Genomic DNA, 19,811 nt, shown 5'->3' on the forward strand with positions numbered 1-19,811 from the left:
ACACTTTTATCTCATAATCAGATATCACTTTTTTATTTATTTATTTTTATTATTATTTTTTTTTACTTTAACAGCTGCATAGCAAAACTCTTTATGCATTGTAAGCATGCAAAACACACACACACACACACACACACACACACACACACACACACACACACACACACACACACACACACACACACACACACACACACACACACACACACACACACACACACACACACAGTCAATTTATAGCAAGTTTCCAAACACAAATATGGTATGTCACACCTTATCTTCCATACAGGTCCTCTCTCTCTCTCTCTCTCTCTCTCTCTCTCTCTCTCTCTCTCTCTCTCTCTCTCTCTCTCTCTCTCTCTCTCTCTCTCTCTCTCTCTCTCTCTCTCTCTCTCTCTCTCTCTCTCTCTCTCTCTCTCTCTCTCTCTCTCTCTCTCTCACATGACCATCACCATCATCATATTCAGCACCACCACCATCACCTCCTCCCGTCCTCACACAGGCGCAAGAGAACTTCCTAAAGGCAGATGCTGACCTGCACCTGTCCCGAGCTGAGGTTGAGAAGCAGCGGATGAATGCCAGCATCAAGAGTCAGCAGTGTGAGGATAGTAAGAATGAATATGCCAACCAGCTGCAGAAAACCAACCAGCTGCAGGTATGTTTTTTGTGTATTTAATTATTTGTTTATTTATTTTTGTGTATACTTGTGTGTGTCTGTGTCTGGTTGTGTGTTTATGTGTGTCTGGGTGTGTGTTTGTGTGTGTCTGTCTGTCTGTCAGTGTTTTCTTAAGATGCAGTGCTGTGATGTGTGTTTTGTTTTTGTACGTGCTTCTTTTCTACAAATCTTGAACATTAGCTAAGGGATTCCAGTTTATTCATTTGTTGATTTACATAACTTTATTGTCATCCTCGGCTCAGATTTCTCTCTTTGTTATCTTGCCCCATGATGGTATGATTGGCTTGCTGTTTTAAATCAACTTGTCAAACTTAATCTACAACTGTATCTTGTCCAGCTGTAGTGTTGCTTTTATAGGACTTAACTGATCATATATAGATAGTATGTAGTTGCAAGAGTGATAAAGTTTGCATCTTCCTTGTGTTTGTTGTGTCTTATCAGTTGCTGTGTGTGTGTGTGTGTGTGTGTGTGTGTGTGTGTGTGTGTGTGTGTGTGTGTGTGTGTGTGTGTGTGTGTGTGTGTGTGTGTGTGTGGGTGCATTGGTAACCATGCTGTGCCTTGCCTCAGGGGGACCACTACAACACCGTCATGCCAGGCATTTTCCAAGGCCTCCAGGATTTGGATGAGAAAAGGATCAATAACTTCAAGAACCTCCTGAAGAAGAGTGTTGACATTGAGCGTGCGGTCTTCCCTATCATCAACAAGTGCCTTGATGGAATAGTGTCGGCTGCAGACTCTATAGATGAGAAATTTGTAAGTTTGCTTCTGGAAAGACAAAACTGTGACCACATAAGCTGTAAAAATGTATAAGGATTTTATATATTGTAAGATTTCATCACTGTTAAGCATCACCATTTTGTGGATGATTATTTTTGAAGAGCAGTTTTAAACTAGACCCAGGGGGTGATATTTTACATCCTGCTTCATGATTACTGGCCAGCTCTACATGATTAATCACACATTTAAGACTAGGTATCTTGTTTCCTGAAATCTTTGGGATGAGTAGTGATTGGCATTGAATGGAGCTAGTAGGTAAATTCTTTCCTGATGTCTAAGATATACATGAATATTTTGTTTCATAATTTTTTTACTCTATATTTATTTATTTTTTTTACTGGACATACCCAACCAGTCTCCTTAGAACACAGGTAGAGGTGAGGCCTTTAATTTGCATTCCATCATACACTAGAGCAGGGAAAAATAACATCTTGGTCAAAGCATGATATGAATTATGTTAAGTACATCAGTGAGTACCCTTCATTCCACACCTACAGGACTCGCAATTGGTAATAGAACGATACAAATCAGGCTTCACTCCCCCGGGTGACATCCCGTTCGATGACCTGAGCACTCCAAGACAGAATGGCGACTCCACACCCACATCCCACCCTCCCATCAGGCAGGACACCATCAAGGGCACCATATCTGCATCCAAGCTCAAGAAGCGTGGCGGCATCTTTGGGATCTTTGGCTCAAATAAGGTGGGTCAACTGGAGCAGTAGAAACCTTGTGCCACTCACTCACCTATACATCAAACTTTTTCCACAGGCACTTACAATAGAGTTCATTCATATTGCACTTCTTTCTCTACCTCTACTGCTCTCTTTCCATCTCTTCTCTCTATTTAATGTGCTGTTATCATGTCTTATCTTAAGTGTCTAAAACATTATGGAATAATAATGTTTTTCCCCTAATAGAGTTTTCAACAAATTATTTGTTCTTCTGTTTTCTAATGCAATACATGTGGTTTGTATTCAGAACTAAGACTAAGACAGCAGTGCTGTAACAATGAGCAATTTTCACGTATGGTTTTGAAACGTTGCAAACATTTTTGTATTTTTGTTATTCTGAGCCGAGGAACTCTACAGCAGCAAAACACACTTTTCTCTTCATATTGATTGGATATAATTTCACCTGTGCCTTTACTTTCCTTCTGAACTCTAACCACTCACACCCATACCTGTGTTATGTCTCATACAGGTGGAAAGATTATTGAAACTATGTACATCCTTCATGCATTATGAGTACAGTACCTGTACTGTGTCTGTTATCCATGGCACTCGTGTAAACTTGCCCTTTCATTCATACAGATTATTTCAACATGTCTTTATTGAGTTACATCAGTGATCATGTATTTATGACAGGATCTGCTTGTTCTGTCTATCAGGAAGTATTTATATATTATTTATTTATGCAATTTTATATTTTCTTTAACAATTCTCTTACAAATCTTGTGAATCTAATACCATGCACTTCAAATACAGGTATTTTCTACAGCACCATTTTAGTCTGTTTTATTTGTAGTAGTTACTGAATGAATTAGTTCATGATATGGCTTTAGTTTTGCTCTTTAGCAAGTCATTATGAAATTCTTTTAACAAATTCTTTTAACAAAATGTAAAACTTGCTACATGTTCATTGCCACTAGGGATGATATTCTTGATTGAACTGTTTAACATTTTAGGAATATTTTTTACTTAGAATACTTTTACATAATTTTTCCTAACAGTAACAGTGCAATTCTGCCTTTTACAACATAACTGAGAGGACATACCATCACAACACAGCTGACTCTTTGCCTTCCCTCACCCTCTCTCTCACTCTGACACGGCTCCTCCTCACCAAGTACCCTTCCTGTGGCTTCTTGATACATCATAACCATACTGCCAAAAAGGTACTGCTCTGTTAGCCACTCAAGCACCAGTTTTTAACGTAGCCTGAAAGAAATCTACAGGGGATTATTGTTTTTTTGTCCCCTTGGTATGAGTAGAGTACTATGTTGAACCAAGCCTTGTGCTGCCCATGTGTACTGTGTATGTAGAGCATCCTCAGAACAGAATCAGAAGCCTTGTTTCTCTTCAGAATGTTGATTTGAGTCTGCTCTCTTGCAGATCGAGGCCATATATAGTCTATTTAAGCTCCACAAGATTCTGGTATTACAACCATTCACACTCAAGTCAAATAGCTTGAATTCCATTGATACTTATGGATAAACATGTTTGGTTGTGAACACTCATATGCTTATTACTATTACATATTATTATTATTATTATTATTATTATTATTATTATTATTATTATTGTTATTATTGTTATTGTTTATTTATTTATTTATTTATTTATTTATTTATTTATTTATTTTATTATTATTATTATTATTATTATTATTATTATCATTATTATTATTATTATTATTATTATTATTATTATTATTATTATTATTTCTTTTATTTATTTTGCATGGTGATGTCATGGTGCCTATGTCACAAATCATTGCATCATGTAGTTTGGTGATGATTTTTTTGGGTAGGTGTTTGTGTGCGTGCTTTTTTTGTCCACATAATCTCACTGTAAGTGAGGAGTTTGGTTTTCATTAGCTTGCGAATGTTGCACCAGATACACCAGTAATTAAGTTCTTCATTCTTTTTTTCCCATCAGTTGACACCATTAATCTCTACTGCAAAAGATCACGGTAAACTTGTAAATAACTCAGCCTGTTCTGTGCCCACTGCTTACATGTCTCCATTCCCTTGATCCACTACATTCCCTGTGACACACCAAGGGGATGTCTCAGTCAGCATTCAGTTTAGTTGTGTGTGTTGCCTTATTCCACACTCAACACCCTTTCAAAGATGACCCAGATATGAGCAAGAAGAGGCAGTATTATGAGACAGACCAGAAGTGCTCTCAACTTTGATGTTGATTGGAAGTGTCTAAGAGTACAGTACTTACACAGACACTTACCCTTATGTGTGAAGTGGAAGAGCCATAAGAGAATATTAAATCCTACAGGTTCCATCCCACCCTTGTGCTAGCTGTTATTGTACCTGCATCTCCATTCCACACCTTACATGATCCAATAGCATTTTGGACATCTACTATGCTAGCAGATCTTCCTAAAACCAGCTGTTTTCATGTACAACTTGGTTATAGTAGTGTCATTATTTATAAAACAAGAGCACAATACCCAGTAACAAGTTTTATCTGTGAAAATACATGTAAAACACCCCGATGCTTCTCCCATTAAGGAAATTAAGAAAAGATAACTGGATTGGATTTTGTCTGTAGCTCTTCCTGGAGACAAACTTAGTAACAAACCATTTAAGAGTGAGGGAATCCAGTTTATTAGTGCCACATTAAAGTACAGTACATTGAAAGATGTGTAGTATCATAAGTTGTTTACATTTGCTTCAAAAAGGAATTTTCAAAAGTAATAGAACTTCATGAGTACAAAAATAAGACTTGGGCAATTAATATACAATAATGTGCTCTTTTGTGAATTGATGGTAAGGACAGGCAGTGAAAGTTTTACTCACAGTTGTTTAAGGGATGAACTGTGATGCTGTGTGATGCAGTGGAATTGGCTGGCATCAGTGTGTGTGGTTCCCCAATTACTGTTCATGCCATCTTTGATAAAGAGTCCATTACACATTGTTGTAAAATCAAGAGTTTTGGGTTGTGTTTCACATAGGCTGTACTTAATGATAGGAAACATTATACACCACTGGAACATAACATGGTGAATTTTTCTAAAAATCTCAGGAGATAGTTTAGGGTAGAATATCTCTTAATATGACCATGTCATTGTTTGCTTTGTCATCTTGACTTGAACAGTTCATAGAGACTTAACCCTTAAATGGTGATCAGATCCAAAGCTACTTGTGATGTCAGATAAATGCCATATGCCCATTAAAGCTTGGACAAGTATGGTAGTTGCGCTACTGTATTAACGATTTTTAACATGATTGTGTAACTACTTTTTAATAATATTAATAATAGTGATGGTAATAATATATAACATTAACTAATTGAATTAGAGGAATATCAGGAAGGTTTTAAGAAGATCAAGGAGCCCATTTATTTTTTTAAGACTGCAGTGACATAAAATATATTTTGAATAAATAAAATAATATTTTGTTAAGATGAATTTTCCAATATTAGGAAATAGCATTTTACAAATTTAATAGTTAAAAATCTTAAAAACCCACAACAAAGTATTAAAAATCTCTTGTGTGAAATGTTTAGATTACATTTCAGGAAAGATTCGGCAAATTTTTAAGCAAGAAAGATGAAACCAGTGTCCCCTTTATCATTTGTTTACTATAGTGGGCACTTGCTTCATTACTCGAGCTTGTCTGAGATTTAAGAAAGTGATACATAATGATTCACATGTTTTCCTGTAAGACTCAAGAGTACTTGCTTGTAGGGTTGAGGGTAGATGCATACTAGCTTATTTGAGGAGTAAAAACTCTAGAGCTTCTGACCTTTCAATCAAGTCCCAAAACAATCCACCAGAAAGAAAAGGAAGTTAAGTTCTTTCCTCCCCTTCAGCTGATGTTAATATTAACCTTTGTTCTCCTCTGTGTGTGCTCTTGGTTGGGGTGGTTGCCTGGGTTGCCTTGGCACAATGGTTGGTCTCACTCGCTGGCTGCGGCCGTGGCATCGTTGGTGTGTAAGTATGAGGATGTGCCACTCTGAGGGTACTTGTACCCGAGTGCTTAGCTTGCCTCCAGCTGACACTGCTTGATTTTTCTGCGAGTCCTGTGTGAGTCTGTGTTCAGCTGCAGCTTCAACTAATTTGCTTTGTAACTAAAGATATTTCCTTTGTGTTCCTTGCAGTTTTACAGATTGAAATGGTATTGAGAATTTTACATAATGATCATGTTGCATTAGTCATTGTGATACCTCAGTCATGGCTATCTATAGTCACACAAATAGATTATATAGATACAGGAAAGTTTTTGAAGCAAGGAGTGCTTAGAAAGGGAACTTCAGTTAATCTGCAGTGTAGAGCTCAAAGATTGATTTATTAGAGTATAGGTAGTACTTGTTTGATTTATGTTTATTCAGATGTACTTTGCATCCTGATATAGAAGAAGTAAAAATGGTAAGAATAGTGTAAAAAAGAAAATCAGTGATTTGTCAGTGGTGTTTATGTGGTGATCATTGTTGGTGGTGACTAAATAGATGATTAAATGAATACCTAAATGAAAACTTTTCTGATTCAAGAATAATGACTAATTTTGTAAGATGATGAGGATCAAGAGTTTTTTTTCATTGTAAATGTGTCTGACAATTCTTGGTCCTGTTGTTACTTTGTGGGATGATAAAAGTGGTTCCTAACTCAGTGAGTCAGATTATTCTTCATGGTGATCTCCAAGCACATTAAGTTTCCTCTTATCCATTTTGTTTTTACCAAGGTCTTAGAATATAATGAGGCAGTGTTAGTAAAGCACTGAAGGAATTACTATTATTGATGCCGGCAAATGGTGTGGCTCTGTTGGCACTTTTGAAAAAGTGTGATACTTCCTGATGCTTAATTTCACCGGTCTCTATTAGATTTAAGACTAAAGGATAACTTTAATTCAGTGAGGACATTCACTGATGTGATCATAAATAAACTGGCAGATATCAGCAAGACTATTTCAAGTGTTGCAGTGACCACTCTGTTAACACATCCACTGGTTCTCTTTGTCTTATTGCTGGAGAGTGATGTAATCAGAATCCAAAAATTTGTTTGACTATTGAAAAAAAAAAAAAAAAAAAAAGCTTAGGCCACTTTTATGATTGCTGAACATGGGACTGAATGGTGCTTTGTGACAGCTACAGAGGAAGCTTCAGTGGGGTCCATTGGACTTCTATCAACTATTCTGCTTCCATTTTTTTCAGAATATAAGAGCCATCAGAGCTTCAATACTGTGCTTTCCAATCTGCTGCATTCATGATTTATATATATATATATATATATATATATATATATATATATATATATATATATATATATATATATATATATATATATATACATACATACATACATACATACACACAGGGAGGTCCTGATGATATGAGCAGTTAGTCAGTTAGAGCACAGTCTATTCACCACATGGTCAGTCACACACACACAACACCACACCAAAGACAGCTAATGAAAGAACATGCCAGCAGTAACACTGTAATACATCCAAGCACCAATCAGTCACTTAAAGCACTGTACATTGTACTTGTATTGTACTGTAAATATGATTGCAAGCAAAATGATGACAGAGTAATTTTACTTGCCTCGGACTGAAGCTTGTATCATCAGATTATTGCGCTCATATAAAGAAAAATAGTCCCTAATTTACACATAATCGGTTTCGTATAACAGATCTCCATGTGTGTGTGTGTGTGTGTGTGTGTGTGTGTGTGTGTGTGTGTGTGTGTGTGTGTGTGTGTGTGTGTGTGTGTGTGTGTGTGTGTATCAGTTACAAACTATTTAGAAGATATTTTTTGCTGGTTTGTGTAAGATTATTTCAGAAGGGAATTGAATTTCAGGGCAGGTATTTCAAGTTCCATCCAGATATTGAAAATTTAAATATAACGTCCCGTATGCAAATACAGCAACAATGATTATATCCTACATTTTGGCTATGGACTGCTTCACATACTTCTTGTGATCTTGGTCTTATTTACAGTACACAATCTTTTCCCAGGATACTGTCAGGGTAAATATTAGGAACAAATAAAATTCAGCTATTTCTTTTGTAGTTGAGAATCACGTGTCGTTTCATCTTTTAACGTTGACATCCATTATGGCTCTTATGGAGACATTGAGTCATCACTAACAGCTGATTGTTCATGTTAGTGTTTTAGTACCTTAATGTTTATAATCCAGATTTACTAAGAAACATTTTTTCCTCTTTTAGTAGAAGTGTGCATTAAGATATCAAGAAAATACCTTCTTCCTTGATTTGGGAATGACCAGAGCTTTACCAATGTGTCACAATCATAAGCATTATCAGTTTTAACACTGTGTTTATTAATTTTCTGATGACTAATCACTTGTGGAGAAATAATTTGATGTACACTTTTGCATGATTTCTCATTATTACTTTGTCCCTTTATGTATCTTAGATGTAGACTGAGAATGCATTAGTGATGTGCTATGAATACGGAAGAACCCACTTGTGGCTGTAACCTTCTGTGTGCCTTCTCAGTGTTCTAATATTAGAAATCATTTGGTAAAAATGGAGGTAGTTTAAGATTTTAAGTATGTTAGCCAATGAATTAATCTGGGTAATAACAAAATTGTCAAAGTCAAGAATTACAGTGACTGAACAAAATCTATTTAGATAGACAGATTAACAGTGTTGAAGTTGGATTAAAGTCTGCATGCCATGCAAATATGTCAAAAAGTAACTGCACTGAAGACAAAAGTTAAATGAGAATTTAGACATTAAGTTTCAATATCAGCAGTTACTTTGGGGAATTCATTATTGAGAAATTATTATTGAAATTATTATTGAGAAATGAAATTGACATGTTTTGTTTTTGGCAGAACAATTTCTCATTCTCCGAAAAGGAGGACTTCAGTGACCTGCCACCCAACCAGCGGAAGAAGAGGATTCAACAGCGGATTGATGATGTCACCACAAAGCTCCACCAGGAAACAGCTGCCAAGTAATGCTCAGGGTGTTGGAAGCGAGTGTGGTGTTGAAGGATGGGCATGTGTGAATGTGTTGGGGGAATCATGGGGCACCACTGTCTTTTTCCATTTTCTGGATCTTTAAATTGATGAAAGATAATACATAGTTACAGTTTTGCCTAACTTGACATACATGTTATCTCTTAGGGATGGTCTGCTGAAAATGAAGGAAGTGTACGAGGGAAATCCTTCACTGGGAGACCCCATGAGCATAACAGGGCAGCTCAGTGACTCGTGCCAAAGGATTGAGAAGCTGCGAACCGAGCTGCAGCGTTACCAGGCCATGCTAGATGATGTGGATGGGGATGGAATAGGTGGTGGAGGTGCTGCATCCGGTGGCCCCTCAACACCCAACGCCTCCCTTGCCCGGCACCACAGCAACGTCATGTCCCCACACCACCACCACAACGGAGGCGCCTCCCCAAGGTCCTCTGTCACTTCCCACCGTACCTCCCTCAGCGACGAGTCCCTCTCCCGGTCAGCCTCTGATTCCTCCGTCTGCACCAACCCCCCCTCCAACAACACCACCTCCACAACCACCACCACCACCACCTCCACAGCCACCAACTCCCTCCATCATGGTCGGGCTACCACCACCACAACCACCACCACCACCTCCTCCACTACCACCAACTCATGTGGGGAGGGTGGCAGGTCTGCCCATCCTGACCCCCTGCCCTCTCAGGGGTCAGTCTTGCACTCATCTTCTCAGCTATCAGATGCTTGCTTATGCCTCATAATCTTGACTCATTCATTAGTGCACACTCAGCTAGAAAACCGAAAAATTCTACTCTCTCATTTTTCTTTGAATGTAAGTCAGCTTTTCTTTAAAGGTGTGGCATATTAATGCATGATGCATTTTAAGACAGCTATAGCATTTTCTTAGTATATTTCAGCTTCGGGTCAAGTACCTGAGGAACTAGATTACCTAATGATGAGCTGCTAAAAAGATGATGACAGTGTCCATTATATATATATATATATATATATATATATATATATATATATATATATATATATATATATATATATATATATATATATATATATATATATATATATATATATATGCACTACTTTCTAAGGTAAAAAATTTTACTTCAGTCACAAAATCAGTATAAGCAAGCATCTGTTAGATGGTTTTATGTGGTATGTGGTGATCTGATTCACTGTTTGGTGTTTGGGTACTTTTATCTCCCTGCAGATTTTATTCTTCAGATTTACTGCAATGCCTGACAGTAACTAAATAATGTGGATGTTTGGATGTGTGTCTGCAGTGTGATGTCATCCTCTCGGTTAACAAGAAGGAGCATGTTTTCTTTTTTATTAATGGTGATTCCTTCTACAGCTGACCTGCCTCCACTATAGTCTTGCATGGAGTGTCTGTCATCACAACTCAAAATTGATTGAGGGATGTACAAACTGCAAGCATGTATAAATTTTTCATACAAAAAAATAATTGAAATTATCAGACTTGACAAATTTGATTGTGCTTGTGGTTCTTGTAGTCCATAATTATCCTCTCTTTCAAGTAAGGAGCCTAATACTTGAAATCCTTATCTTCACCAGTTTATTTATTTCTTAATATTTTCGTTTGTTTTCTTCAAAACTTTTCCTCAAGAAGGTGGGAATGATTTGTCTAAGAAGCTATTCATTGTACATATTGCTTCCATGTTTCATTTATGCTAAACCAACTGAAGAAATTTTCATGCCATCACCATTCATTCTCATTTCATAGCCACAACCATTTTCACTTTCTGTATTTATTCTAGACCTGAGATAAACCATGATCCCTCTCCCTGATGTTCCACACTCTTGTAGGCTAGAAGAATATCTGCTGTACATAGTATTGTTCTATAAAACACACAGTAACCATCTTTTTTTAAAGGGAGGACATTCATTCACTCACTCATACACACACACACACACACACACACACACACACACACACACACACACACACACACACACACACACACACACACACACACACACACACACACACACACACACACACACACACACACACACACACACACACACACACACACACACACACACACACTTTTTAGACTAAGGGAGGACATTCATTCACTCACACACACACACACACACACACACACACACACACACACACACACACACACACACACACACACACACACACACACACACACACACACACACACACACACACACACACACACACACACACACACACACACACACACACACTTTTTAGACTAAGTCAATAAGATCTACTGAAAGGTGTGCACCACAGAACCAATGGTTATCTCCAGAGTTTAGAAATGGTTTAGGTTTTTCTGTTGTTAGCTTATTTTTTTTAGTTACTTTTTTATTATTTTATACCTTTTATAACAAAAAGCCACCAAGTATATCATCAAAAGTTTTTGCTCTTCTGTCATATTTTGAAGCATCACTTGAGTTATTTTGTAATAGCATTGATCAAGTACTTTGGAATGTGTTGCTTGACCTGTCTTACTAATCCTGTGTTGTTAGGTTTGCCAGTCCTTGTATTCAGGAGAATGTGTGCATGGCATTAATTCTCAAGGAGAAGAGTTTTTTCATTCCATCACAGTACATAGGTGCCCATCTAAGATGAGCTTGTTCATATGTCCGAATGGGATGTGGAAAATACCTTCTTTATCTTCTTTCGACCTTAGAATAGAAAACAATCCCAAACTGAAAAATTTTATAAATTAAATGAATTAGACTAATGCCTGACAAGAGAAGTGAAGAAAAATTTGTATTTATTTTTCTTATTATTGAGGCTCAAAAGAAGCAACTGATGACCACTACAAGATAATGAGGTGTGAGGATCATGACAGTTTTGCCCAGACTGAGGCAATGAAGTTGTAAGAGATCATTGTTGCCTCACAGATGGCAAGGGAAGGAGGAAATTGAATGAATGTTGTTGCTCGGGATCATTATGGTTTTGTGAAAATGCTCCTTAGGAATCTTACAGCAGCCCACAGAAAATTTATATGTTCTAAGAAGGTTTACTTTGACCAGAAATCAGAGGAGCAAAAAAGATGGTTATTCAGAAATATTTCATTGTATGTATGAATGTTTTGAACCTGTATATATCTTTTTAACAGCAGACTGGGTAAGGAAGTTAAATTTTGAGTGGCACTGTAGCACATGAAGTCCTTTGAAATTTGGGTTGAAATCTGAGTTTTCCTCAAGGAGTGAAATATTACATCCCTTTGATAGGGTAGTAAAATGTGTACCATTCAGTGATCTATTAGAAATTATTCTTTGTGAGGATATATCTTATTAAAAAAATAAAAAGATAAAAGTTTACTGTAATGCATTAGTGAGCATTGTGTCATAGATTGAACAGTGCTGTGGTGTGGTGAGAATAGTATTAAACTCTTCTCTTGGGCATTAATACAGGCAGTCTTCTTCACAGCTGTGTCATACAACTTTTTTGTTATTTTCTCATACACAATGGTATTGCTTGTGAGGCAAAACCTGTCTAATCATGAAGTCTTAAGATACTGGTTCATTGCCCTTTGAAAATATGGATATGTGATTTGTTATCTGCAGTAAAGTAATTTAACAATAATAGCATGAAGAGCTGAGGCACAAGAAATTTTCTTTCTATTTATGAGAATTCATAAGTCAGTTGCAAGTTGTTAACATCATGTCTTATGGCTTCATGGACTCAGTCAGGACCTCTGGTCTGGCCTGTGAGCCTGGCCTGTGTGCACTAACTCACTTTCCCTGCTAATTCAGCTCGTCTCATAGCCCGGAGAGCGGCATCGGCCTCAGCCACAACTCGCTGCCTGGGTCCGACACCTACGACCAGCCAGACACGGGGGAGGACGAGAATGGGGAATTCTACGACACTGAGCCGCTGCCCATCATTGGCACCTGTCGAGCCATCTATATCTTTGAAGGTGTGTGTCTTTTGCTAAATGTATTGTTTTAATTCACTCAGGGATATGAAGATGCACTGCTGAAAAAGTTAAAGATTGCAGTGTTGTCTCATCATCTCTGGAGTGGCTGGGCTGTAACTTATACTTCAATGTTGATTCTGGATTCTCTCAAGCCATTTTCAGTGTGAAAAATTGAGATATAATGATAATTATGTATCTGATTGCTTTTTTTTTTTCCTTGCCATGACAGAAGTCTTCCACTCAATAATAGTCATATGCTTAAATGTGGCATATTTAATACTTTTTACTCACTCATTTCTTTTTAGTCTTATAGCACAGTCCTCTCACTTTGTAGGGAGGATGATGATTGATGTGATTGTTGACTACTACTTAATTATTTGTGTTTCTTCACCATTGAAGAGATCTTTTGCTACTGAACTCCCAGAAAGAATGAGTGATTGCTCAATTTTGCTACTTCTAAAGGTTTATGATGATTATTATATTCCTACCCGTAATTAATTAAATTTATCTTGCTCAGGCTGTAACAACTTCAGCTTATTTGTTAGCTACATTCCTCTCCATATGTCCACTTTCTTTGTTGATACAACCTTCTCATTAGGCTTATTGCATATATATATATATATATATATATATATATATATATATATATATATATATATATATATATATATATATATATATATATATATACATACACAGTAGGGTACATGGCAATGAACATGATTCATTTCAATGAAGCATTCATTATGGCAAATGTGCATCATGGTGACTGAAGAACCTAAGGAAAAAAATTAATTGGTTCCAGGGAACCAGAAAATAACACAAAAATTGATATCACGTCATGAATATCATCACATGAATATCGTGTCCGAATATTCAGTGTTACTGAATGTGAAAGGCATCTTCACTGTAGCAAAAAGATGCATTTTGGCAGTCAGCTGATTGACGAGGCCTGTCACTTAGGTGTCAAGACATCAGCCAAGTGTTGAGGGGGTGACAAACAGTTGCAGTGAGTTGTCATGCATGTTTAAAAAGTAGCACTTAACTACCACTGTATTACTGTGTTACGTGTACATTTTTTGCACTGACACATAAAAAATTCAATTTGTCATTTGTTAACTGTTTCCTGTAAAGCTTTGCCTAGATTGTACACAAAAAATTATCACAATGCAGCATGGTGCCACTCAAGTACATAGTGAGCCAGGGAGGGAAGGAAAAAGGCAGAGGCCCACCCAGGCAAGCGGTTCCCACAACACACAATTTATACATTAATTTCTTGCAAAATAAAGTAAAACACAGCATATATGTATAGAGTATATTCAACTTAGAATTACTTGAACTATCAAACCCCAAAGTATGTACCTTAACTCTCAGGAAACTCTGTATATGTGTGTGTGTGCTTACAAAGTTTGTCCATTTGAGCCATTTCTTTGAGAGTTTTGAAATGATCAACACCATGACACTATAAAAGTGGTAAGCAGACAAGATCTTGAAAGATTATAAATATATACATAGATGAGAAAGTTTGTACAGTCACCATACTATTGCTATTAGTGTCCTTTTTTTTTTCTTTTTTTTTTTTTAATCATGCGTGCTCAGTATGGTCAACTTGACCTTGCTACACGACCTGATGCTATTGTCAATTTTATTTTTGTACTGATTTAATTTTTCATGTTTGTACACATGATGGTCATTACATGGTATTGCTTTACATTAGTCATCTCATTAATGTTGGGCAGACTTTCATGTTACCTTCAAGTATGACTTCTTCCACCTGTGTTATGTTCTGTATCCGAATTGCATGTGTGGTGTAATAACCTTTTTGTGGAGTAAGTCCTTTTTAGATGGAATTAAAGCATTGTTTTCCCCATCCTGGCAGGCACCAGCGAGGGCAGCATGAGCATGGCAGAGGGAGAGGAGCTGAATGTGATAGAGTTGGACCAGGGTGATGGCTGGACCAGAGTCAGAAGGATGTCCGAGTTTGAGGAGGGATTCGTACCTACATCGTATATTGAAATGTCGCTCTACAATAACTGTTAAACATTCCTGCTCCTTAGGACTACAAGTTGGTAACATTAGTGGCAGGCTGTCATGCATTTTGCTAAAGAATTGGGGAAAGAAAATTTTAATAAAGAATTATCATGCCAAGAGGTTTAGCAGGACCCAGGAATGACCTGTCATAATAATGAAAAACTCTCATAATAATAATCGTTCTTGGAAGTCAAGGAGCTTGGTAGTAGTGCATATAAGTATTGTGCATTGTGGCACTGGATGCCCATCTGTCAGTGATGTGTGTTCAGGCCATCCCAAGTCATCGCTTGCAAGAAGGAACACCCTCTAGTGCTCAATACGACAGGATCCCTCCATCAGTGTTGTCAGGAAGACATCATTTGTAGCAGCAGTCCTCTTGCCTCTCAGAACTTCAGGTACCCAGGTACAGATGTGTGCAGGGATGATGACTTCATTTTTAGGAAAAAGTTATTGGACATGAATGTTTAGCATAGGTTGATTTTGTTTCTTTTTTTCTGAGTATGGACTCCAAGGAAAGTACCATACATTAGTTTCTTTTATTTGAACCATAATGTAAGAGTGGAATATGTTATTTTTTAGTAATGCTCATTTCTCACAGTCATCACTTGAGGAAGGGAAGTGGAGGGTGCAGTGGGGCAACAGTGGCATGCGTTGTCCTCTGTCTTGGCCCGCCTGTCAGCATTGTGCCATTGCAACACCAGAAATCCAATCTAATGAATATCTGTTGTACATAGAATTCATGACATATTTGGCATTTAGCTTTGGCACACCATTATCTTCTCTTTTTCCCCAATGGCTTTCTTGTTCTGTAATGCCCTTGTGTCTGTCTGTACACACAACTGACACAACAGAGCAGCAGCCACAGCATGCAGAGGTGACCCTGTATCTGCAGTGCTCCACCACGGCACGGGCCAAGCTACCGGTATATTTTTAACTAAATATTGTTTATGCTTATTGGCAGTACAGGAAGAACACCATCATGCTGTGCTGGCATCAGTACACCATGTACTACATTACTCTGCCTTTTTTTTTTTTCTTAATAGATGATTATTTAAAGTTCAAGCAGGGTGATAAATGGTGTAGTCCATGGAAATATTTTAAATATTGACATTTTGTTCCAAAGTTTGCCAGTCTGCAAGTATATTGCATTTAATGGGAAGAAGTTCACCTTATCTTTCATTAATTTTCTTGAAGAAAATGCCTTATGCAGTGTAAAAACATTTCTCCTAAAACCTCATGTTTACAATGCTGATAGTAATTACATCTGCACTTTTGTGTGTGTGTGTGTGTGTGTGTGTGTGTGTGTGTGTGTGTGTGTGTGTGTGTGTGTGTGTGTGTGCACATATATAAGTGCATAAATATGGCACTGTGCATGTATGCATGTACAGTGTGTGTGTGTGTGTGTGTGTGCGTGTGTTTGTGTGTGTGTGTGTAGGGAATATTGGAAATGAATTATAACCTTAATTTTCTGTGTACTGTACTGAATAATGTTTATGAAGCTGCATTTTATGTCTGGCTGTGCATTTGTGAATCAATTTCATATACAGAGAGAGAGAGAGAGAGAGAGAGAGAGAGAGAGAGAGAGAGAGAGAGAGAGAGAGAGAGAGAGAGAGAGAGAGAGAGAGAGATACACCATCATTTTCTTGGAATTATGAATGATGTCTGACCAAATGTCACAAAGTTATATTATGATTTTATTGTAGACCTGTATAGTGTTTTTACTGCATTGTCTGGGCCTCACATGCTCAGGCATCTGCTGGCTTGTGAATAGCAGGGCTGGAATCATTGTGCACTTCTGTGAAGTGTGATAATATTCAAAGGGTAATATCTCTTACCTGTATGTAGCAAAGCTGATAATGCTCTTTGGGGTTTCCTTTTTATATTATCTCTAAGTGCGTTGTCATGATATGTAGAAGCAACACACAAACCCTAGCGTCAAATACCAGGTTAGTTTTTGGTCAAGCAGAGTAACACGTTATTGTCAAAGCAGGAAAAATACTGTGATTTAATGGTAGCATGAAAATACTATTATGGATTTGTAATTGACAATAAGGAATGACAAACACTTACCTAAGCAAAACCTTGCAGAGTAATTGCTCATTAATATATAAAACCATCAGTGAAATGAAAAATAGACCACAGACAATAAATGATAATGTATATAATAGTATGCAATGAATCAATACATTACATCATATTGTTAGAGTATGTTGTTATGTACTTGATTGCCTCTAATTCTGAAGGGATTAAAGATATGATTGCTTGTTTACCTACATGAAAAAATCATACATGATATTAGTAGCACTTTTGTTTGCCATATACAGTGATCAACTATCTTGTCAGTGAAGTGAAGCTGAGTTGCTAATTCTGTCACAGTCTTCTCTTGTTTTCTTCCTGGTCATGAGTCAGTGTTTCCTAATGCAGCAGTGTTGAGCGCAGTGCTTCAAGGAGCAGTATCAGCAGCATGTGACATTTATACCCAATTTATATTATGATTTTGTCTTCTTGTTCATTGTAAACACATCCCTGTATGCAAGATCAACTATTCCATCTCATTGTAACCTCAAGAGACAGAATATGTTGAAGCATGCATAATGCCCTGTCTCATGCCTGAAGTCAACTCTCCCAGAAGGGCAGTTCTGTGCACACAACACAGAGTGTGGCTACAGGTATGAGTTAGACAACACAGGGACAGGCTGTGACTGATGAGGGTGGGCAGGTCTGCTGCTGCTGCCACCTGTCTGTCAAGTGAGACTGATGCACTCACCCAGCCATATCTGAACAAGAGATGCAACTCTTTCCAGCTATTGAGAACTATATCTGGAAATATCCCCATACTCTTATTGGTTAACAGTTTAAGTGCAGATTCTATATGATTACTCGTGTACATTTTATTTGTATTTTGTATATATATTTTTGTATCATTGTATCATAGTGTGTTTTTATAGCAGTCATTAAGGAGATGCTTTTTTTTTTTTTTTCTTTTTTTTTTTTTTTTTTTTCTTTTTCCTTTCCCTCTTCTTCTTCTATATGCTTATCAGGGAATCATGAGACACTAGCAGATGATGATAACAATGCTTGGCTTTCCATGTCAGCTTTGTAGTTAATCCCTGGTAAATGATGTATTAATATTATTATATCAATAATAAAAATGCAATGTCCGTTGATTGGATTTTGATCCCACTCATAGGCAGAATCTCGTGTGAGGGGTTTCAGTCATGTTTGTGTCGTGACAGGAGAAGGGACGACAGACAGGCAGCCGAGTACATGGTAGTATGGCACTGTGTATCGTAACTAGGGATGATCTACATGAACTTTACTTGCCAATATGGATGTATTTTATAGCAGTGTGTATTTATGGTCATGAATTATTATAGTTAATATATAGCAGTATGAGACTCTTGATGGCAACTGCCATTATACTCTTCACTTACACACTTTTCACATAGAGCTTACAGGCAACGGGTAACTCCTCCACATACAGTAACACCACATAATCCCATTGAACTCTGCACATACAACTGTAGTAATATTCAAATAACTCGTATATGTAATGTATATTGTACCACCACCTTGCACATGCACAAGAATTTCCCAGGGTTTTAGGGCCTACTACTCATTATTATCTGATCTCACTATCAGTCTCCCCTCTCTCTCTCTCTCTCTCTCTCTTGACATAGAGATATTTAGTTACAAAAAAAAAAAAAAAGCGTGAGAATGTTTACATCCTTCATGCATAAGGACCTACATGGTTGATGGCTTGAGAAAGGAGGATCATGATTTGCTACCTTGGGAATTTATCATGATCACAGGAAGCTGATTGGCTATCATGCACCCAGAATAAAATTCATAACTAATTAGTTGTGGGCTTAGTGAAAAATTTGGTTGAAACTCAGTTTATAAGGAATATGTGATAGAGTGACCTTTACCTACTTGGATGAATGGGAGTTTTAGAGGAAATGCCAGATGACAATTCTCAGTTGTGCACAACCACAATGCCATGTCCACACAGTTGAGATCTGTCTGCTGAGCATACTTCTGCTTTTTAGCAGTGTTACTACATGGAACAATTCCCAGCTGGCTCCACACTATTGGGCAGTGTCCAGTAGACCTTTCTCTCACCAGGCAAAGTCTGCAAACTGCCTGTGCCCTGTATGACCTATGACAGGCAAAACCCTGTCATTCCCTCCAGGCAGTGATCAACTGTGTGGACAAAAAAACACATGGCAAGACATCTGCATTGGAGGGTAATTTAGTAGTAATGCTTACATGTCCAGTACTGTCCACTTATGTGGACATGGCATTAGGCCCCTTTTATCTGGGAACTTTAGTACATAAATGGCAGACATGTTGGTGCTGTAGTAAGGTATTTTTCATATCAGTGAATGATCAGAGGGAGTAAAATAAATGGAGTTGACTGGGAAATTAACCACTGGTGTTGACATATTTTTTATTGATTGATCAAGAATTCTTTCCTTACACTCACATGTATGTTCTGTGTATACTATATTTTTTTTTCTTAATTTCTTTCTGTGTTAATGTTTGGACTTTGATTACTGTTTTTGGTAGGATATCTTTGTCCATTGAGACTAAAGAAATGTATTTTATCTTAAACATTACAGGCATGGTGCACACACAGGCATATATTACTTAATAGATTAGGTATATATTCCCAAAGAAAGAGATGACATCCTTTACAGTTTAATAATTTGGAA

General features: G+C 37.3%; 1 protein-coding gene across 13 annotated transcripts in view; it reads left to right on the plus strand.

The window, feature by feature from the left end:
• LOC135107663 (formin-binding protein 1 homolog) overlaps positions 1 to 18,261 on the plus strand; it is an 82,853-nt gene extending 64,592 nt beyond the window's left edge. For 6 of the 13 annotated variants that reach the window (XM_064017777.1, XM_064017775.1, XM_064017779.1 and 3 more), the window contains exons 7-14: positions 503 to 655; positions 1,244 to 1,429; positions 1,951 to 2,157; positions 3,303 to 3,350; positions 8,996 to 9,117; positions 9,290 to 9,829; positions 12,902 to 13,065; positions 14,945 to 18,261. In XM_064017777.1, coding sequence (XP_063873847.1) covers positions 503 to 655; positions 1,244 to 1,429; positions 1,951 to 2,157; positions 3,303 to 3,350; positions 8,996 to 9,117; positions 9,290 to 9,829; positions 12,902 to 13,065; positions 14,945 to 15,105 — 1,581 coding nt within the window. In that variant the 3' untranslated portion in view covers positions 15,106 to 18,261. The remainder of the gene's footprint in view (positions 1 to 502; positions 656 to 1,243; positions 1,430 to 1,950; positions 2,158 to 3,302; positions 3,351 to 8,995; positions 9,118 to 9,289; positions 9,830 to 12,901; positions 13,066 to 14,944) is intronic. The other 7 variants (XM_064017782.1, XM_064017788.1, XM_064017786.1 and 4 more) reach the window with 7 other exon arrangements.
• Positions 18,262 to 19,811: the final 1,550 nt, after the last annotated feature.

The sequence above is a fragment of the Scylla paramamosain genome, chromosome 15, assembly GCF_035594125.1.
Source record: "Scylla paramamosain isolate STU-SP2022 chromosome 15, ASM3559412v1, whole genome shotgun sequence".
Classification (NCBI taxonomy): Eukaryota; Metazoa; Arthropoda; class Malacostraca; order Decapoda; family Portunidae; genus Scylla; species Scylla paramamosain.